This window comes from Pseudozyma hubeiensis, assembly GCF_000403515.1.
Source record: "Pseudozyma hubeiensis SY62 DNA, scaffold: PHS61, whole genome shotgun sequence".
Classification (NCBI taxonomy): Eukaryota; Fungi; Basidiomycota; class Ustilaginomycetes; order Ustilaginales; family Ustilaginaceae; genus Pseudozyma; species Pseudozyma hubeiensis.
The window spans coordinates 1-22,730 of NW_012133843.1; the positions used below are offsets into that span (position 1 = coordinate 1).

A 22,730-nucleotide genomic window follows, 5' to 3' on the forward strand; every position below is an offset into this window, starting at 1 on the left:
CCAGTAGGATGTGTCTGCTTGCTGCAAGAGAAAGAAGGCTGGTCCCATTGCCGAGGCAAGACAGCCGGCACCGAGGATCTTGTGGCCAGGAACCAGGTGGAACAGGCGTGCAACAAGGAAAGTGGCAAGAATGCCAACGAAGGCATTTGGCAACAGGTACAAGGATGCGGTCAGTGGGCTCACGTTCTGCACGCGCAGCCAAAACTGGCACGCGTAGAACTGCCAAGCGCTGAAGCCGCCAAAGGAGAGAAAGTAGCAGGTGGCCAGCGGCACAAAGCCTTTGATTTTCCATAGTGATGGCGGCATCAGCGGCTGGGCAATGCGCGTCTCGGCCCAAACAAACAAGGAGAAGAAAGCAAGACCACCTATCACACTTACGTAGGTGTACGGAGACCAGGCGGCCGAGGCACCCTGCGTGAGGCCGAAAACGAGCAGACCGCATCCGCAGACGGCCAGGGCTGCACCAATGTAGTCAAACTTGCGCGGCGGCCGACTGGTGGCAGCGCCCGACGAGTGCTCGTGAGCACGCATTGCCTTCTCTGTCGGGGCATAGCGTACTGCGGCGACAAGGACGGCGCCCACAATGATCGCATTGCTTCCGAAGACCCAGGGCAGGTGGTCAGAGAGAGCGCCGCCCTGGATGCAGCCCAGCACGAAACCGAAGGGGGAGAGGCTTGCCATGAGCGCAAACACGCGATTTTTGCGGAGGCGTGGCTTATAAACGCGCCCGAGGTAGGACATGGAGGATGAGGTGAGCGCTCCGACGGACAGGCCCTGCATGGCACGCACAATGCAGAAGAGGAGGAAGGACCGAAATGAAAAGATGCCAACAACGCACCACGCGCACATCCAGGTCAGTGCGCCGAGAATCAGCGCACGCGCCCCCCAGATGTCAGCCAAGGATCCGCTGATGGTGACGCTCAGCCCGTTGCTGAGGAGGTAAGCGCCGTTGAGCCAGGGCGCCTGGCTCTTTGGCAGGGAGAAGGTGTGGTCCACCAGCAACGCTTGGACGACTGTCATGTTCCCCAACAGGGAGGCAAAAAGAAATTGCCCCATGGAACAGACGATGATGAAGCTGATCTCCGCAAGTAAGCTGGGCAGCATGCGAGGACGTGCTTGCTGGGAGGCAAGCGCAAGCTGTGCGGGCTCTTCGACCGATGGTGTTACGCTGACAAGCTCTTGACCCAGACTGGCCGACGACCGAGAGGGCAAACTCTGCATCGGCACATCTTGCGGCAATGATGGTGGCTGATGCACCGAGGATTGGTGGCAGGTGTGCAGCGATGGCCTTCGCGCATTTGAGGAAGAGCAGGTGCTCAGGCTGCGATCCAATAAGCCAGTGATGCGAACTGCGGGTTTGGGAGGATAGAGCTCTTGTACGTGGTCTGCCGCACGGATCAGCTCGTGACGAACCCCGGAGTGACTCTCGGAAAGCGTCGAGTGGTCGGCGTTCGTCTCGGGCGGGGTGCTTGCAGGGTGGGACAGGGTAGCGACGGCAAAGTCTGCAGCGCCGTTGTCATCGAAATGGGCGGTTGATCTTGAGTGCGGCTCGAGCTGAAGCGCTGCTGTGGTCATGATTGTGGGTGCTGGCTTGGTCAGATGCAGAGGATGTGTGGGCGTGATCGTGACTCATGCTCTAGCTTGCTTTGTGCAGGTGTTGCAAGTGAAGGAAGGATAGTTCGTTGTTGGCGCATCGGAACGTTAAGATGTAGGGGCAAGGATGTTCGACTTAAAATCCTTTCTCGATGTTTGCCTAGTCGCCGTCCAGAACACCGACCCTATTGCCGTTGCAATGTCTCATCCTTTGGGCTTGCTCTGCAGCGGCTGGTTTGACGGGAGCGTGACTGCAGTGATGTCACCGCCTCACTCCAAAAAAGTCGAGCTTCTCCCTGCCGTGTGGGCTGGCCGCAAAATCAACGCCAAAATCCAGGCCATCTGAAATGCCTTTGCAACAAAGGTTGGATTAAGATGCTACAGCCGGCGCAGCCTGCCCTCTGGCATCTGGCAAGACCTTGTTTTCATTTCGAGCCATGTAGGATCTCGTTATCACTATGCCCCTCATTGGAGTACAAACTTGGCGCTCAACAAGCTCGATGATTGGTCGACACTCTCACGTCAAAGCCTCTCTGCTCTTTTGAAGCAGGGCGATGCCATGATGTTTGCATTAGCAATCACGCTCTTCAGTGCTCGATCAGCTGTCAGCTATGCCAACGTTGGCAGCCTTATTCTCGCCCTTTTCCGCCTCGGGCATCTGACCACCCCTCGAGATCAGTACCACTCCAAGTCCAAGCCTAGACGTGCGTATCATGAGAACCCCGCCTGCCGAGCATAACTTATTCGATCTCTTGTATGCAAATACCGATACAAATGCTCGGGATTGGCTGGAATGCTTTATTCCTGGAACGCTGCCCCGGTGAATTCTCATCGAGTTCTGGGAAGTGATGACGTTCAATTGAAATGGTTCCAGACACCATGCACGACATAACATTAGGAGAAGGGCGAATCCTGGACAGCGTTCTCAAGTGATGCTTTGCAGGTCGAAGTTCACCTGCGTTCAAGCCAGACATAAGGTGTTTCCACACTATCGCAGCGACGTGGTGTCGCTGGCGCCTTTAACCACTAGTGTTGCTCACACCACGCTTGCCAGTTGCCCCACCGCAGGTTTTGGTCCGCATCCCTTTCAGCCGCCTGTTGATAGCGTTACAAGCGAAAAAGTCTCCGAAACGTGGAGAATTGCTAAGCTGGAGACTTTAGGGTCTGCAGTTCAGTGGTTGACGTGGCGGGCCTCGCGTCAAGCGAGCAGGCTCTGCTGCTGAGCTCGAATTCCGCAGGCGTCAGCGCGAGTGTGCGGAGCTCGAAGTCTGTCTTCCGAGTTTCAGCGGAAAGTTCTGGCTCTCCCAAGGCTGATGCTATCTTTCGACGATCAGTGCTTACGATTGGGGAACTGTTTGCAAGGCCATCACCACCCTAAGGATGATTTGTACGACATTCGAAACTACAGAGTTACACAAGCATCACTGGTCATGCTGAACCGCCATGCTAGAAACCTAGTGAGTCAGGACAAGGTTGAATATGGCGATCTGTATGGACTGGGAGAATTCTCAAGTTAGCAACAGCTTCGGGTCATCGTAATTTCTACTACCATTCCTTTTGACAAATGAATGAGCGCGGGGATCGGAAATACATCTCAGAAAGCTGGAGATACCATGAAAAGCGACCAGCGAGGCAGTAGCAGAGAAAATCGGAAGGGGTTTCGGGACATTCTAAGACTACGTGCGGAGGTCAGCCGGGCTGGTCTCGCGGCGCACGGTCGTCGTCATCTTAGTTCAAAGTCGAGCGATGCATAGTGTGCGGCGGTCAATGCGGATACTGCGATATGGATTGCTTAACTATTCACCGCGTGAGCTGACAAACACTAGCATAGCTTGATCGTGTGATGAGGGGAGACCACAAGCGGAGAGCACGAGTGCAGAAGTATCAGAAGCGAGCACGTTTGCGAGTCGTCGAGGCTGACTTGGATGCAGCGCCGGACGATGCGGATGAATGTGGTGTGGGTCGACTTTCCTCTTTGGCTTGACCTCGCTTGATCATTGCGATTTGCTCGCGTCGGCGTCGCTGCTCGTTGCGCAAAGCACTATCCCTGGACGGGCTTGTTTGCGATGATGTTGGGGCAAAAGACGGAGGCGGTGGAGTGTCTTCAGGTGATCTCTCTGGTTCGTCCAAGTCCGACTTTCTCTTTGAGACGTCTGTAATCTCGTTTAGTATCTGGTGCTTTGCCGATGCCTGTCGATCTGTACGTTGTGGCGATGATGATGGCTGCCGTGACGACGGGGTACGCTCGGCCTTACTAGCGATCGGGAGACTCTCTTCCTCCTCGCTTGTGTCTGAACTATCGTCTTCTGGCACAGCAGCAGCCGTATTGCCTCTTGTCCCATCGATTGTCGTGTTTGAAGAGGTGGCGTATGCACCATTTTGAGAGTGAAAGCGTTCTGTGAACGTACGATCACCGTCCTCAAGGTCACCATTTGGGCTGGGCGACGACAGCAGCTCTTCGTTGCTTGTCGTGGCGCGCAATGGCTGGCGGATGCCATTATGCGGATAAGGAGCTTTGAGACCAGGTGGGCCGAAGAAGAGCATATCAGAAGTCAGATCGTCATCGGACTCATCGCTTGTTGAGATCGAAGGCGCACGCGATGGGCTCGACTGCACTCCTTGATTGTCCTGACCGTGAATCAAGAGCGGTTGCAAAGGTCCTATGGGCAGGTGTGCTTGGGTCAAGGCAGCGCGCCGTAGTAGCTCCAACGAGTCCCCTGATATCGTTGCGCTCAATGCCGAATCATTCTTTTGCTGAATGCCGTCAAGCTGCTGTTGAGAGGCTGAGCGAGAAAGCACGGCTGCAAGTCTAAGAAGCGGGCGAACAAAGTGGGAAGATAGAACGTTGGCCAGTGCTGCGTGATCGAGTGGGTCGAGATCAAACGAGGTTTTGAGGTCGCAGTCGCTTGCATCGTTCCTGGACTTGACGCTGATGGACAATGAAGAGGAGAAACGGGTGGATTCGAGGCCTATAGAGGTCTTGAGTGTAGTATCAAGCGCTCTATGCGGGTCGAGTGCATGATGAATCGCTTTCGTAATTGCTGCGAGTCGAACCTCATCTGCGTCCAGATCTGATGCGCCGTCCTGTGGCTGGCCAAGTCGGGTGCGACGGTCGAGAGTGCGAAGGGAGACGCCTTCGTAGAAAGCTGTGCAGGCGTCGCAGTCGAGCAAGAGGAATCCGACCTGTTTACGTTTAGACGAGCGAGCAAGCTTGTAGAGGAAGGGAGCGCTTCGCTCTCGATCGACAGTGGAGCGTAAGGGACGGAACGCAAAGCGGAGATGGGAGCGATCGAGCTCGTGAGACCATTCGAGGAGGTCGACGTCGCCTACATCGTCATCGGCCATCTTCTGGAGTTGTGGTTGCGGGGCAGTGGAGGTGGCCCTATGGGGTTGGCTCTAGAGGCAGGGACCACAGCGCATTCAGCTGCGAGGCATGCTGGGCATTGCGATATCTGTTCAAGCGACGAGCTGAGCGGAGAGAGGCAGTTGGCACCTTGGCGCTGTTAGACGGTTGCGAGCTTTGAGATGATTGCGGAAAGGCAGAAGTTGCTCTACGAAGGGAGCACGAGCAATTGCATTCCGACATTGGACCCTGGATCGTCCCAGCTGCGGATCGGACCGACGCCGACGAGAGAGACAGAGAGAGAGAGCGGAACGCCATCGCCGATTGTGGTTTGGAAAGGAGTGGCTGTCAGATCGAATCCATCAATCGGTGTAAAGCCGAGGTTAGCGAGGATCGACGTCACAGAGTGGCAGGGCACGAGATCAGTGTGATCTACGTCGCGTCGTGGCATGTTTGGCGTATCGCTTTGGGAATGCGCTCTTCCTCTGTCCCTCCAAGAGCGCCAATTTCAGCATCTGAGCAGTGTGATTTGCCTTGTGTGCCGCGTCGATTTGGCAGTTTGTATTCCGCTCATCTCGGCTGTCAAAAGCGGCTTCCCAGGATAGGCATGCTTTGCTGGACCGATGCGTACGCGATCCATCCATCCATCCACCGATCCATCCATCCAGTGATCCGATCTGCTCAGCTCTACATCTTCCCGGAGAACCACCACCCTCGTCAACAACAGGCCCGATTCTCCTCGCAATCTTCCAGCACATCTCGACGATATCCACACACCAGTCGAGCGTAATCCTCGAGAAAGCTCCTGCATCAAAAGCTGCACGAAGATTTGCAAAGCATTTCGCGTTCGCGTGTGCATTCCGGAATTCGGAACGGTCAAGCTAGAAAGCACGAGACACAAGTCAGCCCATATTCAGCTGCATAAGCCTCGTCCCACCTTTTGCAAAGCCGACTCGATTATCGTACCACTTGCCGCTCCAGCTGGCGTCAGCACAAGTCATCGAAAATGGTCACCACAAGGTAAGTTTCGATCAGCGTCAGAGTCGTGCCCAAAAGGGAAGCCAGCATCTCTCGGTCCGAACGGTCAAGCTTCCAGGGCGTCATATAACAAACCTTGTCTCAGGCGCATGCTTGCTGACCTTCCTGCTTTTCCTTTCTTCTCGCTACCTACGCACGCACATCTACTCTTGTAGAGCCCAATCGCAAACACCGCGCAAGTCTAGGGGTCGCGTCTCGTTCCCTGCCGACTCTGCCAGCAACTCGCCCGCGCCGGCAACACCCACGCCTGCTTCTCGATCCACCTCATCGCGTAGCTCTCCCACCAAGCGTGCTTCCGCATCGTCCACCTCGACTCCTTCATCGCCTGCCGTGCGCCGACGCAAATCCTCCGTCATGAGCCAGAAATCGCTCTCCAAGGAGCAGCTCGGCCCCAAGACCAAGCACTACGAGTTTGCTGGACCGTTTGGCGCCGCCTTTGTCTCGCTCACGGTGCCTTTCTTCTCCTACTATCTCTACTTTGGTTGCTCCGAGAAGCTCGGCTGCGACCTCACGTTGCCCTTGCAAAGCCCCGATGCGCTTCGCTCCCTCTTTGTTCAAGGTGTCAAGGACAGCCTGTTCGACACCACCGCCTGGGCGCTCTACGCAGCATGGTACGCCTTCACGGTGATCGCGTGGATTGTGCTACCGGGCAAGGACTTTGAAGGAACAGAGCTCCGAACCGGTCAGCGCCTCCACTACAAGCTCAACGCCTTTGCTACGTTTGTCCTTGTCGTCGCCGCATCGGCGGGTTACATCTTCTACAACGGGCCCGAGAGCTTCACCATCTTCTACCAGCACTGGCCCGGTCTCGTCTCTGCTGCGCTCTTCAACTCGTTCGCTCAGGCGGTCTACTGCTACCTCAGCTCGTTCGGCGAGGGCAAGCTGCTGGCTCTCGGCGGCAACTCGGGCAACGTGCTGTACGACTGGTTCATCGGCCGCGAGCTCAACCCTCGTATCGGCAACTTTGATATCAAGTCGTTCAACGAGCTCCGACCTGGCTTGATCCTCTGGGCCATCCTCGACATCAGCTGCGCCTGCCAACAGTACGTGCAGCTCAATGGTCGCGTCACGGACAGCATGGTGCTCGTGTGCGCCTTCCACCTCTGGTACGTCGCCGACGCCCTCTTCATGGAGTCGGCCATCTTCTCCACCATGGACATCACCACCGATGGCTTTGGCTTCATGCTCTCGGTCGGCGACCTGGTTTGGGTGCCGTTCGTTTACAGTCTCCAGGCGCGCTACCTCGCCTTCCGTCCCGTCCACCTCGGTATCGCCGGCACCGCCGCCATCATCGGTGTCAACCTCGTCGGATACTACATCTTCCGCGAGGCCAATTCGGAGAAGAACCAGTTCCGAAACGGCACCAACCCCAAGAACTTGAAGTACATGACCACTTCGACCGGACGCAAGCTCTTGACCTCGGGCTGGTGGGGACGTTCGCGACACCCCAACTATCTCGGCGACTGGATCATGGCCTGGGCTTGGTCGCTCCCCTGTGGCTTCGCTACGCCGATCCCGTACTTTTACGTCGCCTACTTTGCCGTCCTGCTTGTGCACCGACAGCTGCGAGACGACGAGGCATGCCAGAAGAAGTACGGCAAGGATTGGGACAAGTACTGCAAGCTCGTCCGCAGCCGTATCATTCCCGGTATCTATTGAAGAGATCGTCACGCACGGGTGGGATTGTCTCGGGCGAATCGTAAACGATGGCTCCCTTGAAGTTCCTTCTAGGTGACTCTGGATATGCGAAGCATCTTCACTCGAACCTACCTTTTGCTGCTCACTTTTGTATGCGACAAAGATGCTGCTATCTTTTGCTCTGGGCACTGTCCTCCCCTTTTCATTGTGTATTGTACCCGATTGAAGGATACTAGATTGCTTTCTGATTTATTGCCGCTGCTAATGTGTGACTGTGCGAATGGCAAGACGATGAAGATGCGGCGCAAGAACACCTCGATGGGAAAGTGACCGATGTTAGATCCATAAACGAATACAGCTAGAATCGATCTGCTCGATTCGAAGGCCCGATTGCAACCTTCCATGTTTGGTGGCACAGTGAGCGTGCACGGGCTGAAACGCATGTCGCGGTCAAGTGGAACCATCAAAAAGTGAAAGGAAACGACACTTCTTCCAGCTCCGTCGTATCTTCGTCTCTGCCGTCAAGTCGATTCAGTCTCGTCACCTCACCTCACTTGAGTCTCGACGAGCACTATGAGCTGCTCGCACATGCTATCTCTCCTTCTGGTGGCACTGACCACCTTGCTATCGACGGCGTTGGCCGGTCAAGACTTCCGTGGCCAGATTCAACCCAACGCCGAGCTGGGCCACTTGCTCAACCTTGGACCCAATACACGCGTCCTCCTACACGCCATCCCGCCCGAGTCCCCAAATGTAGCCGCTGATGACGCCGGATCAGCCTCTACAGACAACAAAGAATCGTCTGACCTCGCAACTTTTGGTCAGCGACGGGATCGTTCCACACTCGTCGCCGTAGACGGCAGCTTCATCTTCCGCGATCTGGCACAGGGCGCCTACACGCTCGAGATTGTCTCACGGACGCATAGCTTCGAGCAATACCGCATCGATATCCTCGATCCGGCGCTTGGCAAAGCACCTCAGATCCGCATCTTTACACCGTAAGTAGTCCGAATTTTGCTGATCACGTCGCAGCGGAGCCCGCCTGGCCACCTCGACGGCATCCCATGCCACTGTACTGTCAACGGCAAACACTGACAAGCATCGCTCTCTCTCCGATTTTGCGAGCCTCCAGTGGCACATCACTCGTCTCGATCCTATCGGCGAATCCGATCTTCCACCCGCTTATTCTCCACTCCACCAAGCGTATCGACTACTTTACCGAGGCAGCGCCTCTGACCATCGGCTCGCTTATCGGCATGGGCGGGCCCATGATGATCCTCGGTCTCGTTGGCATGGGTATGGTGTTCCTCATGCCAAAGCTCACCGCCACGCTCGATCCAGATGCACAGAAGGAGCTGGCCGAGTCGCAGAAGCGCATACAGAAACGCTTCGCCGCCGTCCAGTCAGGCGACGTGTCGAGCCTATTGTCTAACGACGATCAAGCCAAGAAGAACCAGGAACGAGGAAAAGCCGCAAGATAGTCAGATGCGCCGCACGACACGGGCTCTTGCTCACAAAATGTCCGCTGCGGTCGCCCTCACATTAACAATACCATCGCATTGCACCTTTCTGAGTCTACACCATCGGTAAGCGCGTTCCACCTCGGCTCGCATCTTGCTGCGTTGGCTGCAACGAACCAACTAGGCTTTGCGATTCCGCATTCCCAGCCAGCAGATATCTGAGTGCAAAGATGGCATGTTCTCGCATGTCTGTGTCGTATTTAAGAAAAGGGTAAGCGTACTGGTCGGATCAACAATCATCGACAACATCGCATAGGATGCACATCAGACTTACAGGGATTACGCTCGTCCAGCACCGTCATGTTGAGGACGTGGAACAGTCCACCTTTTTCTCTGACACGATCTTGTACTTCCCGGATTTGATCCTTCGTATGCGTTGACTGATGGGCATCGACGCCATTCTGGTCGCTCGAGGAAGCATCTGCATCACTTTTGGCAGCACGCGTCGGCGCGTACACCAGTGAGCCGAGTACTCGTACGATGTCGCGTTTCAGGTGGTCAAAGCCGTAGCTCGGTTGGGCATCTTTGGCTTCGTGAGCAGCTCGACCGGTGGATGACAGCGCGTGACCTTGCGGAAGTGGCCGTTGCTCATCGGTCTCGGATGAATCTGTTCCGTCGGTCGCTGCACCTGCGCGCCGGAAAGGAGACAACGCGGGGGCGTACTGGTGCGTTTCGTCGAGAAGCTCCACCAGCTCGTCAACGAATTCGTGATTGCTACGCATCTGTGACAACAGAGCACGCGCGACATCGACAAAGCTTCGCGTCGAATGTGCCGTTGCAGATGAGAATGTGCCTTCGTCACTCCACCCGTCGGCAGTCATGCCTATGGACAGAAGACTCTGCAAGAGCAAAAGCAGGCCATGGTGGACGCCGATAAGCCTTCGATCCTGCGGCTGCTGATCCGGCGATGTGCCATTTCTGGCTATTCCGCGCGCCATGGCACTGCGGGCAAAGCGGGATAGGCTCAAGAAAGCGTCGAGTAGGCCTGCAAGGCCTGCTTTTCTGAGTAACTTGGCTTCGACGTTACTAAAGCTTGATGGTGCTTCCAAAAACTCGAGAACCCGTGGAGAAGCGCCTTGCTCTGTCGAAGCGGAGGCTGTCTCGGCCACCAGCTTTTGCTGAAGGTGGAGCCAGCTGTCGAGCAGCTTGAGGAGAGTAAGCTGCGAGCTTGAGATGACCGGGAGATCAGATTCTGAAGGAGACGAGTGCGACGAAGAGATCTCGTCAATCGGTGCGAGTGAAGACAGGACGAGTGAAGTGCAACCACGTTCGAAGAGCGTGGCAAAGATGGTGTACACGAAGCCGAGTGATTCTACGAGTCCCTGGATCTCGGAGTCCGGCTCTTGTTCCTGGACAGGCTCGTCTGGCTTCGCTGAGGCGGTCCGTAGCATGATGCTCTCAGAGGTGCTGAGCAGCGATTCGACAAGCTGTCGACCTGCGACTGACGTACATAACTCGTAGCAGCGCTCGTGAGCGTCCTGATTCCACGAGGGCGTTCGAAGAAAGTTGATGAGCAAGATCTGCGCTGCACTCTGCGTCGCCGTGTCCGGCGATGAAAGGAACTTGAGCGAGAGCCTTTCTTGTTCCCTTGGGGCAGCGACGATGCGAGGCCACATTTGACGCTGAACCTGGCGATTGGCGGTGATGAGGTTGGACAGCATCTGCACTGCCGATCGAGCTAAGAGCGTTGCATCGGGATCGTTCAGGGTGTGGTAGCGCGTAATATTGTCCAGGAAGGGGGCCAGCACATCGAAACGTTGGCACAAACGATCCTGGGCGTCAGAGCAACCTGCCATAGCATTGCGAATGACGCGAAACAAAAGGGTTGCGATACCACACGCGCGCTGATACGGATGTTTGAGCGTGTCCTGGTGATCGGCGGGCGTTTCTCTGAGATCATCCCTGACGGCATCCTGATCTCGGAGCTTGGGTGACGGTGGGCGAACTTCTTGACTCTGTTGAAAGAGCGGGAAGAAAGCGGCGAGGGCTTCTATCACAGTGGAAAAGTCGGGCGAGGTAGCAAAAAGGGTCCGTTTTGATTCATCGCGCACAAGGCGCTGACTGAAGTGGGTGAGATGCGCTTCCAGATGCTGATAAGAATCGACTCCGTCTGCCGCCTGCTCTACGGATGGAAAGCCAGAGGATGCCAGGGTCTTGTACTGTTCGAGCAGGTCAAGCAGCAGCTTTCCATCTGCTACCTCCGCAATTCCGCTGCCATCAGCTGTGAATGCCATGGCTGATGAGCCATCCGTCCAACGAAGAGGGAAAGGCGCTGTCCGGAATGCCGTAGGTGAGGGAGTGGAAGTCGGTGTGGTCGTGTCAGGGTCCTTCTTTGGCTTCAACAAGAAAGAAAAAAGTGGAGCAAGCCGACGACACAATTCGGGAGTCGGACTGCTTCAGTTCAGACTATGTTAGGTTGGCGTACGGCAACGTCGAAAAGCGCATTCCATCTCGACGCTGGCATCGTGACAGTGCAGACCGAGAGCGACATGGAGGCAACCGATGGATGCACAAGACTCTGATGATTGGTGAGCTCAAGGCCAAGCTTTGCATCGAGTTGGACTTCGGAGGCATACGCTGCAAACACTTTGCCGGCATTCCGTCACCAACGCAAACGGAACGACAACGACCTACGCTTGACTAGATGTCGCGGTAGTCAGGCCGCTGTGTGTCAGTGTGAGGGCCAAAAGCAGTTTCTGCAGCGTGTTTGCAAACATTTTACGGTCGGACACCTTTTCGAGCGCAAAGTCGTTGATCACACACGATACGGTAGGTTTGGAATGGTGACATCGATGCTGTGCTACAACTATAATCAGCCACATTACGGATCCGCGCTGACCCAACCCGTTCACCTGAAACGGCCATCAGGCTTGAAATAGGGGCTCTTGGGTGGTGAGACACGAGCATTCTTAATACGTCATGTTTTCGGAGGTAAAAGGATGGACAAGGAACGACCATCGAGCGCCGTTTAGCACTTGCCGCTCTTGCAGTAAGCCGACGAGTCGGTGATGTAGGTGGGGTCCTGCTGACCACCATAGTTGGTGGCCTTGTCAGTACCCGAGCAGGCCTTGTACAGGGCGCACGTGAGGTTGCCCTTGGTGTACTTGGACTGAGCAGAGGGGGGTAGTTCGCTCACATCCGAAGACTGCGAAGCGTTGTCCTGGTACAGGTTGACAAACACGCAGCCGGAGGTCTGGTCGCAAGCCTGCAAGCACTTGTCGAGCGAGTCAGTGAGGATGTAGGTGAGGTAGTTCTCGTTGTCAATCGTTGCAGCGCCCACCTTCTGGCCTTTGTATACGCCCGAGTCGGCAACTGTCTGGTAGTCCTTGTAGGTCTGCTCGTACTTGCCAGAGCAAGTCACGCCACCAGAGCCAGAGCCAGAGCCAGAGCCAGAGCCAGAGCCAGAGCCAGAGCCAGAGCCGGAGCCAGAGCCGGAACCAGAGCCGGAACCAGAGCCAGAGCCAGAGCCAGAGCCAGGCGGGGGCTTGGGCTTGTTGCCGTCACGGCAGAAGGGGGTCCACCAGTTCCAGAAGTACTTGCATTTGGCCTTGTCGCCTCCATCCCACTGGGGGATGCCGGGTGCCGAGCAACCCAGCGAGAAGGAAGGAAGCGAAGCGTGCTTCCAAGGAGCAATGCAAGACCAGTCAGCGGGGTTCAAGTCGAAGTGTTTGAACAGTAGGCCAAAGGTACGCGCCTCAAGCGCCTCACGGCCCTCGACCGGCGAGGCAGTGGCGTAGTGAGCGGCGCCGAGTGCGGCGACGAAAGCGATGTTGGTGATCTTGACCATCTTGATGACTTCGAAGGGTGATTGCAGCGGAAGAGCAGCGGTTGATCGCGTAGGGATGAAGGAATCCAGAAAAAACAAGGGAGGACGACTCGTTGGATGACGGAAGGGGGGTGGATCAGACGTGAACGGGACCGATTATATAGACGATGGGCCTGCCGTCTCTTGTCCGTGTTATCGCACCGCGAATCATGACGAAGCTCAAGGCGCTTGCGGGTTCATCCTACTTCTGGCCTTACCCTCTGTTTTGCCGCTCGGAATAGGTCTAGACTGTGCTGGGCTGGAAGCCGATCAGACGGGCATCCATGGTTTCGCCGGTCTTCTCGCCGTGCCCCAGCGTTGAGTGCCTTGTGTCCGAGGCTAGCGTAATTGGACTGACAGATGGGTAGCGCAATATCCGCAAGCACAGCCGCTCAACATTGCAGCGCACCTCACGCACAGCTGGGGCTAGCTGGCCTTGAAGCATGGGCCGTCAACGGTATTCGCCAAGCGAAGGTGAGCGATGAGCAAGGAGAGCATATCAATTCGGCGACCCGCTCCCACCCGCTCCCAGCCGCCGTGAGCTCGCCGACAAGGAAGCGACAAACCTTCCTACGACCCGAGCAGGCTTTCCGAGACTCCGATCCACAAGGTGTTGAGCCTGTATCCAGGTACTGTAGGCCCTGCGCAGCTCCTCTTCTCAGGCCTGACCAAGTGAATCCAGACACCAATATCGTCGGTAGTAGGCTCGTGCTCGGGCCCGCGTTTAAAACATATGAGACTGACTTTGCCAAGAGTTCGTATGTATGTCTCTGCCGGACCAGCGCGGCGCAACCTTGATCCTCCAATACGATCCTGGGTGGTCGCTACTTTGACATGCATCCAATTGGATCAGTCTCCTCTTTAAACGCCGCAATCGATCTCTGATTTTTCTCATTTTTCCTGGCCGTAACTTGACCTTTCCTGCCCGTCGACAAAATGATGTCTTTGAACCTCTGGAAGGCGGTTTTCTTTCTTGCATCGAGGGGTGATGAATGCTCTGGTCAACTTGTCCGTTGAGATTCGCTAGAATGTCTCTGTTTCAGATCGTGCACCGGACACCGTACCTCGGTCCGGACGAGCGTAATCCGCTGTTTGTTGCACAGCAACCAGGTTCTCGCAGTTTCGCTCCTGCCTGGTGTGCTTAGAGTTCCTAACTTCATTGCAGTTTCGGAGGCCCATCAAGCAGGCACATATCATTTAGAATCTTTTGTCCCGGAAGTCGAGTACAGGAACTGATCTGAGATTGTCTAGCATAACGCCACCGGCAATGTCTTGGCAGAGCCGTGCACAATCATTTCTTCTCGATCACGGTGAGTCTGCGAACAACTTTGTCGCACGAACCTCTTCAATTTTAGCGACAGCACTTTGACTACCTTCCGGACCACGACCTCATGGCAAAGCTCGCTACATGCTGACTAGAACCATGTGCGCACCCGAGACACGGGTCAGAGAGTGGGCGAGAGTCTAGCTCGGCAGTCCAGACGGCCTTGCTGCGACGCCTCGGTGCAGATCAATGCACGGGCGTGGGAAGGGTCGAACCAACAAACAATCAGACAAGGGCGTAATTCAAGCTCCGAAAAACTCTGGTACATGACCGAGCGTTCAGCCAGGATGTCTCGCTATTTCAGAGCAGACTACGACAGCGTAGATCCTGGATGCTTCGGCGGCTACTGTACGGGGGTACTAAGAAGTGCATCTTGCCGATGACACAAGCGTCCGTACGCCGGAAGGCGTGCACTGCCAACTGTGCCAAAGCCTCGCAGAGCTACTTGCAGCACGGACCGGCTTCTCGAGACAGAGTCATAGAGCTTTGCACTCCGACGACCGGGAGAGAATTCTCAACCAAGGCGGAAACGTCACCCCACGTCGAACACGCGGGGTCGTCGATCTTAGTGCGCCACAGCTTCGGATCCAGGTTACAGGATTTCCCGGCAGCCCGTGAACCCGAGACATTTTCCCACATATCTCGGAGCTGAAGTCGCTAATTCTTCAAATAATATTTTTTCTAATCTACGTGAAGATCTGCGTCGGTCGGTGTATATCGCTTCTCTGCGTTGCGAGCCCGTCAGTGCCAGTACCGTCCCAACGTTTGCGTGTAGTTTCGGGCCAGGCTTGCCCTTTGACCCAGCTCGGAAAGAGTAGGACGCCAAGCCCATAAAGGCAGATCCCGGAACGAAAAGGCTTGGAAAAGCGTGCTGCAGGTCACAGAAGACAAATCATTTGCGAATCTGGGTTTCTTACCCTCCGCAATGGCAACTTACCGCCTAAGTTGCTCGCCTCGGTTTATTGGAAGATCTTCTTTGAAACTTTCATTATTTCTAATGACGGCTTTGGGCCTCGTTGATGACCATGGCCCGAGCATCAGGCTTTGCTTACATCGTCGATCGCAAAGCATCCAGACCCAAACACACTGCCGAGTCTCATGCCGAAAGATCGTGCTAGCTGTCGAACACCGACTGGAAGAGAAATGATTGGACGAGAGGGTTCGAAGTGTTCGTATTGAGAGCTACGTTGCGAGCTACCGTAGACGCACTCCGTTGACGGCAAATTCAAGCAAGCTGAGCCCTTGAGAAGAGCGCAGACTGAGATTCAACGTCATCAAAGAGCTTGAGGTGACAAGATACAATCAGAGAGGGACGATTTAGCAAGCTACTTGAATCTATCAGAACGAGAATCGGAGGAGCGCGGGATTGAGCACGATGGGGTAGAGGATGTGCAAGATCGCCAAGAGAAGAACCGGCCAGTAGATGAAGAATCCCTGAATCTGCCACTGGAGCGGAACAACGTCCGGCAACTGCATCACTATCACAGTGGCGATGGTGGCACCGGCAAGCACAAGGACCTTCCAGAACTTTTTGAAAATGAGCGGCACCTCGATGAAGAAGTTGCTGTCGTCCAAGTCCTTGATGGTAGCACCCCAGGTCATGTTGATCCCCACGGGATGTGACAGGAGGGCTGTCAAGACGTGGTAAGATATTCCACCGAAGAAGATGAACATATAGGGCATCCAGATGACGTGCTCCTTAATGAGTCTGAAGAGACCTCCAGCTTTGGAACGGTACCGAGCCACAACCTGAGCTACATTTCCTCCTGCCGTGAAGACGACGACCACCGCAACCCAAATCTGGAAAGGCGGCAAGAAGGCCGGGACCAGCACGGGATCGAGCCATCCTTGGACAAAGTAGAGAGCAAGTGCCATAGGGAAAGCGCAGGCGATAGCGTAGTAGGAGAAAATGTAGGAACTCGCCGAAAACTTGTAGTGGATGGGGGCGCTGCACCCCAAGAAGGTCCTGAAGAGCTTTGTCAAGGGACTGCGGAACGGCCACTGCCAGATACGGTGGAAGACGAGCTCAGAGCAGCCGAAGGCATACTTCTGCCATCTGTTGATCTCGTCATCGCAAGTGAGGGATACGCCCTCCTGGAAGCCATTGTCTGAATAAGTGGCCCATCGAGTGATGTAGCCGCTCATCAGCAGACGTAGAGCCATATCGAAGTCCTCGGAAACGTGCGATTCGGACCAGATCTTTCGAACTCCGTCTTCTTCGTCGACAAACGACGCCTCTTGCATCGCTGACCAGCGGAGGAAGGCGTTGTGTCCCATGAAAGGTGCAACGTCTCCGGCCGCAACTGCGTACGAGATGCTGAAGTTGACGAGTCGGGTGAAGAAAGAGATGCCTCGCTCAAAGTAGCTGTCCGAGACGATCATTACGCCCGAGCAATGCTGCAGAACACCGACTTCAGGGCACTGTACCATCTCAGACGCGGCATCGAGCAAGCAGTCCTCTGGTACTCGCGTGTCGGAGTCGATCAAGAGAATGAGGTCGCCAATGCGGACATTGCCTCTGGCTTGAGCGAGTGGATGAAGCTCTGGCAGACATTGCTCCAGACACCGCTCGTAGAGGTTGTTCTCATCGGCCTCAGTCCAGAGGGCAAGCTCTCCTGGCGTCTGAGGTCGTGTCTCGGACATCATCGTTTCGACAGCGAGGGAAAGGTGACAGGTAAAGTTGAGGTTCGAGGCCTTCTTGAAGCGACCCTTTCGCACAAACCCGTCGGTGCCGTGCCCAGGTCGGGCCACCCACCCGATGTTGTTCATCTCGTAAAAATCTTCTCGAACAGCCCTTTGCTCCTCAGAGATGAGCTGTATGCCGTCCTCCGAGACGATGATCGATGCCGTGCCACCCTGGAGCTCGTAGGTACTGATGGCCTTCTTGATTGACTCGATCGTTGGAATCAGCACACCTTCCATCGACTCCTTGTAGACCGGCATCTGAATGGTAATGTGGGGCAATTGACCCGAGATCCGGGTAGGCGGTTTGCCCGAGAAGTATCGAGAGTTCTGGTGGAGCTGACGAATGGGAGCCAGGATTTGAAAGATGACTCCGACGACGTTGTCACAGAAGAACAGGATGACCGGAAAGATCAACAAGGTGACCGCCGCCAGGCCCATGCGCTTCCACTGGCCGTCGATGAGCGAGTATTGGAAGAGCCTTGAGATGAACAAAAAGCACAAGACGATGTCGAGTCCGACCGCCAGTCCATGTTGGAGCGCAGCCTGGCAGTTCGATTGTCTCACTTCGGTCTCGGGCTGCAGCTGCTTCTCGGGATCGCTTGGATTCGGGGCGATCCATCGGGGCGAATCGGAAGAAGCAGAGGATGCTGGCGAGTCCTGAGCAATACGGCGATCCCCAAATGGATCCGAGCGATCGCTAGATGGGGTTAGGGCACCGTGGCCGTGGAGTGAGATGCCGTGTCCATGAGAAGACGCAGAACGAATTCGCGCTTGGCTCTGGTTGAATCGACCCACGGAATCTTCGGCGACCCTTGCGGTGCCTTGAGCAGGAGGCATACCAGCGCTGTTGCCTTTGACTGAGCTCTTCCAAATAAACTCGATCATCTTTCCCTCGAGGTCTTGAGCTCGCTCTTCGAGCTTTTCGACTTGGTCGCACCAGACCACCACGGCATTTTCTCGGCGAATGAAGCAAGCGTGTTGAGCTTTCCTCGCTCCCGCGAGCTGCTCCATGGTCTCGACGACTTGAATGTGCTGAGAGGGTGTGATAGGTATCTGCTCCGTACCCGGAGCCAGACGGGTGCAGATAGCCGAGACCACAGGAGATGTGATGGTCATGGCAGCCTCGCAATTGAGGATGGCAACGGCATGGCAAAACTTCGAGAGCCTGTCATCTTCGGCGGGACAGACCACATACCGGCCCTTGGCGAAGCGGATAGTGACACCACTTGGAATCTCTGGATCTTCCGAAAAGAAGCTGCGTCGGTTGCATGACTTCCAGAGGTGAGCAGCCATGACTTGATAACCATCGCGAGCATCGATCCAAAGATCGTCGTCCGACGATTTCTCGAACATTTCGGAGTTGAGGGACTGAGCGTACTCGGTCAGTGGAGCTCCTCGCTGCTCGCTCATAGGATGAGGCGAATCAAACGAGTCCGCCGTTTGCCGGGCGGGCAGATGCTCTTTCTTGTTGTTGCGGAGGAAGCTTAACATTTTGAGCACTGACAGCAGGTAGCGACACCAATTTGCTGGGTTGGACGCAGATCAGCGGGACCAAAAGACCGTGTCGGATCTTGAAGAGGCTGAAAGCGATCGCCTGGCGGGGTTCGTTTCCACTGTTCAGAACAGGTGCTTCAAGTCCTGCGAGCAGGCAGTGGAGAATATGAAAATGATGAGGTTGAGGATGCGGAAGAGGATGAGGACGGTGTATATCGCCAGAAGTAGTGAGATGGAATCTACGATCCTACAACCGAACGGAAGTCGTGCGCATTTAAAGAAAAGGGACCAAGGGCGATGAACGTCGAGGAGGGACGAACATTCTGCAAACGAGCTCGAAACCCCTGTCCTCAGCCCACCACAGGCACCAGTCCGAATGCTGAATGCGCTTGAGAGCCTGGCAAGCAAGCTCCCAAGTGGGGTACCCAGGTGCAAGAGAACGTCGCGGCTATCTAACACCATTTCGGGGCACAGATCACATCGCATACGACGGCGATTGGTCACCGCACGTTCCAAGGCTGCTCAAGGCCTCGTCAGTGATCTTGACAGGCTTGAAATGTCTTTGCTCGACCGAGATCCTATCAGACTGAGAACGAAAAGCAAATCCAGAGCTCGGGTACGGCTTCTACTCTGAATTGGTGGGCGAGAACCTCTACCCAGATCCTGCTGCTCCGGAAACTTGGTTTAAAAAAACGCTCACAAGTTTCCTTTTTGGCATGGGAAGGGAACAAATCTTCTAGTGGGAGATAAGCAAACCTGTCGGCGTACCGCGATGCTTCTTCCTCCCTCATCTTGGACGATCGAAATTCCATACGACTCAGAAAGTTGTCTCCATTCGAAACGAGCTAAGGAGCCATTGTCTCCTGCGTGTGTGTGAGAAGGCGCTGACGAGCACCCCGTTTCAGATCGTCGTCGCAATTGCGTGACGTGCTGCAACTGCAATCGAGCCTCTCTCATCTTTCTTGGTCGCATCAGCGCAGCTCTCGATCGTACGTTCGTCGATGAAAATCTGCGGCTCTTCTCTAACGATATTGCTCCAACGTGAGCCTGCCATCGTACGAGGCCCGTTGAAGAAGTTGCACTCGATGTCCCTCGTGCCGGTCTTTTGCACGGAATGAGCTACTATTCTTTTCCTGATATTCCTTTGCAAGGCACAAAATGAACCGTTTGGCGTAGTCAACGTCTCGGTGCCTAGTCCGAATTCAGTTGTACACAAAGCCTTGTATCTGGACTTCATCACATGAGGAAGGTTAGTGTGAAGTTTCGGACAGACATGTCAGTTGTAGAGTGCAGGAAAACAGGCTCGAAGTTGATTTGCTCTTTGCCGATTGGGACAGGTCCGTTCTGAGCGGTAGTGTGTGAAATTGCCAAGAAAACTGGGTCATTGGTGCAAGAGGTGCACCGAGTGAGATTTCTCGCTCCGATGTCGAGACTGTGGGCTGAATCTCGCAGGCGTCAGGAAAGCAGCCCGGCCTTGGCGGACAGGAGCATACTTTTAGTCGTCAGCTAACGTGTGGTCGAGCTTTGCAGGCTTTTTAGGGTTCGATACTTCGCGAGCTCCGTCGGCGGGGAAGGCGTCGCTAGGTTCGCAATAACGAAAACCCAGAAATTGGTACGGCGGAAATCGGTCGACCGCGCGCTTCTTTTTTTGTGGCATGCTAACAAACAGGCGCCACACGCAGAAAAATGTCTTGGGCGTGCAATGACTCAGCAAACAAATCTGTTCTGAAGCGAGATACGCTCGACGGAAATCCGTTATGCCGCTGTCAAAATCATGTGTAGAAGAGAATGAGACGGCCAACCGAGACCAACTGCAGGATCAAGACACCACACAAACGCCACAAGCAGAAAATCACATCTGGGCGTAATTCGGCAAATGGATCTATCTGCCCTTAAGCGAGATACTAACGACCGATCCGCTCTGCCGCTCTCAAAATCATGCTAAGGTGAGAACGAGACGCCGAACCGAGATCAACTGCAGGAACAAAACCTCAACTCTGGCTGTACATCCGAGTTCATGAGAGCCGACACAGGGCAACACTCGGTCCGTCCACCTTCGCACTGATCCTCTGACGAACAGGAGGATACCAAGCGCTTGTCGCCAGCTACAATCGTTACGTAAAAGTTCAACTCCATTCGCCCAAGGCCGCCGTCAGTAAGGACAGATGTGCCAGCGATGGTGAGTTCGAGTGTTCTCGCTTATCGCGCAAACGATTCCTTGACACCCACAACGCGTTGCGCTGCTGTCGATCCGATACATCCGCTCATCGTGATTCCGACTCCATCGCGTCGTCGCAACGAGCTGCCAAAGGGAAGCGTACATTCAATTCTTCAGGCACGGTCCGGATAGGTTGGATGTCTCGGGCCTGTCGCAACCCCGATCAGGGAAGACTGCGCACTTTAATATTTAATTAAAAAGACCAGGAAATACTGTACACTGTGCAAAAAGGATTTACTGCAGAAAGAGAAAACAATAAGTCTCTGAGGGCACATCGTCGTCTGATGAACTTGTTTAGCCGGAATTTGGAAGCGGTTGATGAAATTGGATTGTCCCCGATCGTCTCACTTTATTCTGGAACTGATCGGGCCCGTCGGGCTCACAACTCTGCAGTCCCGGTCCCATTTCACGAGCTGTTTCCCTGATCGCATGAGCTCGAGCCTTCGAGATGATGCGACGAACAAGCCTCCGGACTCGCTTGGCTATGCAGGCTCACCCAAATTGTGTCGACCCGAGCCTGAAATGGGGCGGCGATGATGGGCTACGAACTCCCTATCGACCCAAATCAACGTGGCGAGAATGAGAATTGGGTTCGGATTGTTTCACATTTATCTCACGCCCAATTTTTATGCGCTACTGCGCGGCATGACTTTGCGACGAAAGTGCTTTCCCTTGTCGTGCCAGCAAAGAGATCGAAGCGCAGAGCCCAGCCATGCCCATGGTCGGGTTCGTGCCTAGCGTCCGTGCACATCACGGCGACGACACGACCCTAAACGAATGCTTCAGCAGGTGGCGCTGTTTCGCGACTCAAGCCGGGCATCACATTAGCGAGTTACCAAGCGACAACGAGCTGCCGAGACCCGCTGCCTCATAGTAACCGCGCATGTCTTTGGTTTGGTCGGCGCGACTTTGATCGTTGGACACCTGCCTCTTGGCATCAACTAGACCTTCTTGCACAGGCATTGTCCGTTTCGGAGGTTTATTCTCGAAGGTCACAGCGTGTCAGAATGCAGGACCGCTGGCATGTCTAGAGACAAGCAACGATGTAAGTCGTGTCCTTGATTCGAGCTCGAGGATGCGCATCGCAGTCTTGATCTCGACCTGGCCGACACAAAGCGAGTGCTTTTGACCACCTCTACCTGAGAGGGCGGAAGGCATGTGTTGTGAAACCGGAGATCGGTGAGGCCGGAGCCCGAGATGAGCTCACCTGATTGTAGACGGGGCCACAAAAAAAGAACGCCGATATTACATGGGTACGCTGCCTGTTTCCGACATGATTGCTACACGATCCCGTCGTTCAAAATGTGTCGGCTTTTAAATTTTGAGCCTGAGGTGCCAGGTCACACCCCAGAAAATCCACGGCGCAAGGCGCCTCCGAACGTGGGAGAAGCGATCATCCGTTCCGGCGCGAAAAGAAGCCAGTAAGCGAAACAAATGGGTCTGCTGTCAGGAACTCAGTGTCTGGAACATCTTGCAAATCTCGTCGCAGTTTCACTGATCAGAAAGTGGGCCTATTTTAGTCTTCGGAATCTTTTCATTGCCGAGGAAGCGATCGCGACCAGGCAGTTCTTTATCAGTATCCGAGCATGCTAAGGCTCGGCAAACGGATCGACGCTTGATGCCGGCCATGCATTTCCGTTATCCAGGACCCTTGGTTGCTCATGGGTGCCCTATCTGGCATGTTTCTCCGAGACCGAGACTTTGTGAGAAGTTCGATTCTCGATAATGAATGGCGGTCACCAGAATGCAGGCTGCTGGACGCCGCCAATCCATGAACTTGACGTGGCTACGACATAGTCACCGCCGTAAACAGAGATGTCTAGCTGTTGCCAAGCGCCGAACCTTCACTTTGACGATTCTCCGACGCATGCCCTTTGAGCCATGGGATTTGTGCTCTGCATCTTCGATCAAGTTTCCCTCATAATCTCGTACCCCCAATCCGCTTCACCTCACCTCGACCCCCAAACCACTTCTCCTCGACGGCAATCGGTCCCATTCTAACAGCAGCAAGAAGTCGTTCTCCTTTGACCTGTACAAGAACCCAACCCAAGAACCTAATACTTGTCAACGCA

The 22,730-nt window shown here is 54.9% G+C and overlaps 7 protein-coding genes across 7 annotated transcripts; 2 read left to right on the top strand and 5 right to left on the bottom strand.

Moving 5' to 3' along the window:
* Nucleotides 1-3,477: 3,477 nt before the first annotated feature.
* PHSY_006734 (hypothetical protein) lies at nucleotides 3,478-4,938 on the bottom strand (the record flags this gene model as incomplete). The annotated part of the gene is made up of 1 exon (XM_012337332.1): nucleotides 3,478-4,938. The coding sequence occupies one exon, from the start codon at nucleotides 4,936-4,938 to the stop codon at nucleotides 3,478-3,480; it is 1,461 nt and encodes a 486-aa protein (XP_012192722.1).
* Nucleotides 4,939-5,543: 605 nt separating this feature from the next.
* On the top strand, nucleotides 5,544-7,633 carry PHSY_006735 (C-14 sterol reductase; the record flags this gene model as incomplete). The annotated part of the gene is made up of 3 exons (XM_012337333.1): nucleotides 5,544-5,722; nucleotides 5,885-5,956; nucleotides 6,193-7,633. The coding sequence occupies 3 exons, from the start codon at nucleotides 5,544-5,546 to the stop codon at nucleotides 7,631-7,633; spliced, it is 1,692 nt and encodes a 563-aa protein (XP_012192723.1).
* A 567-nt stretch (nucleotides 7,634-8,200) lies between these two features.
* On the top strand, nucleotides 8,201-9,093 carry PHSY_006736 (hypothetical protein; the record flags this gene model as incomplete). The annotated part of the gene is made up of 2 exons (XM_012337334.1): nucleotides 8,201-8,610; nucleotides 8,745-9,093. The coding sequence occupies 2 exons, from the start codon at nucleotides 8,201-8,203 to the stop codon at nucleotides 9,091-9,093; spliced, it is 759 nt and encodes a 252-aa protein (XP_012192724.1).
* A 275-nt stretch (nucleotides 9,094-9,368) lies between these two features.
* On the bottom strand, nucleotides 9,369-11,596 carry PHSY_006737 (hypothetical protein; the record flags this gene model as incomplete). Its single annotated transcript, XM_012337335.1, has 2 exons — nucleotides 9,369-11,468; nucleotides 11,558-11,596. The coding sequence occupies 2 exons, from the start codon at nucleotides 11,594-11,596 to the stop codon at nucleotides 9,369-9,371; spliced, it is 2,139 nt and encodes a 712-aa protein (XP_012192725.1).
* Nucleotides 11,597-12,100: 504 nt separating this feature from the next.
* On the bottom strand, nucleotides 12,101-12,919 carry PHSY_006738 (hypothetical protein; the record flags this gene model as incomplete). The annotated part of the gene is made up of 1 exon (XM_012337336.1): nucleotides 12,101-12,919. One exon carries the CDS (start codon nucleotides 12,917-12,919, stop codon nucleotides 12,101-12,103), a length of 819 nt encoding a protein of 272 aa, XP_012192726.1.
* A 262-nt stretch (nucleotides 12,920-13,181) lies between these two features.
* Nucleotides 13,182-13,382, bottom strand: PHSY_006739 (nucleotide-sugar transporter; the record flags this gene model as incomplete). The annotated part of the gene is made up of 1 exon (XM_012337337.1): nucleotides 13,182-13,382. The coding sequence occupies one exon, from the start codon at nucleotides 13,380-13,382 to the stop codon at nucleotides 13,182-13,184; it is 201 nt and encodes a 66-aa protein (XP_012192727.1).
* Nucleotides 13,383-15,599: 2,217 nt separating this feature from the next.
* Nucleotides 15,600-22,654, bottom strand: PHSY_006740 (hypothetical protein; the record flags this gene model as incomplete). The annotated part of the gene is made up of 2 exons (XM_012337338.1): nucleotides 15,600-18,472; nucleotides 22,612-22,654. 2 exons carry the CDS (start codon nucleotides 22,652-22,654, stop codon nucleotides 15,600-15,602), a joined length of 2,916 nt encoding a protein of 971 aa, XP_012192728.1.
* Between the last annotated feature and the right edge of the window lie 76 nt (nucleotides 22,655-22,730).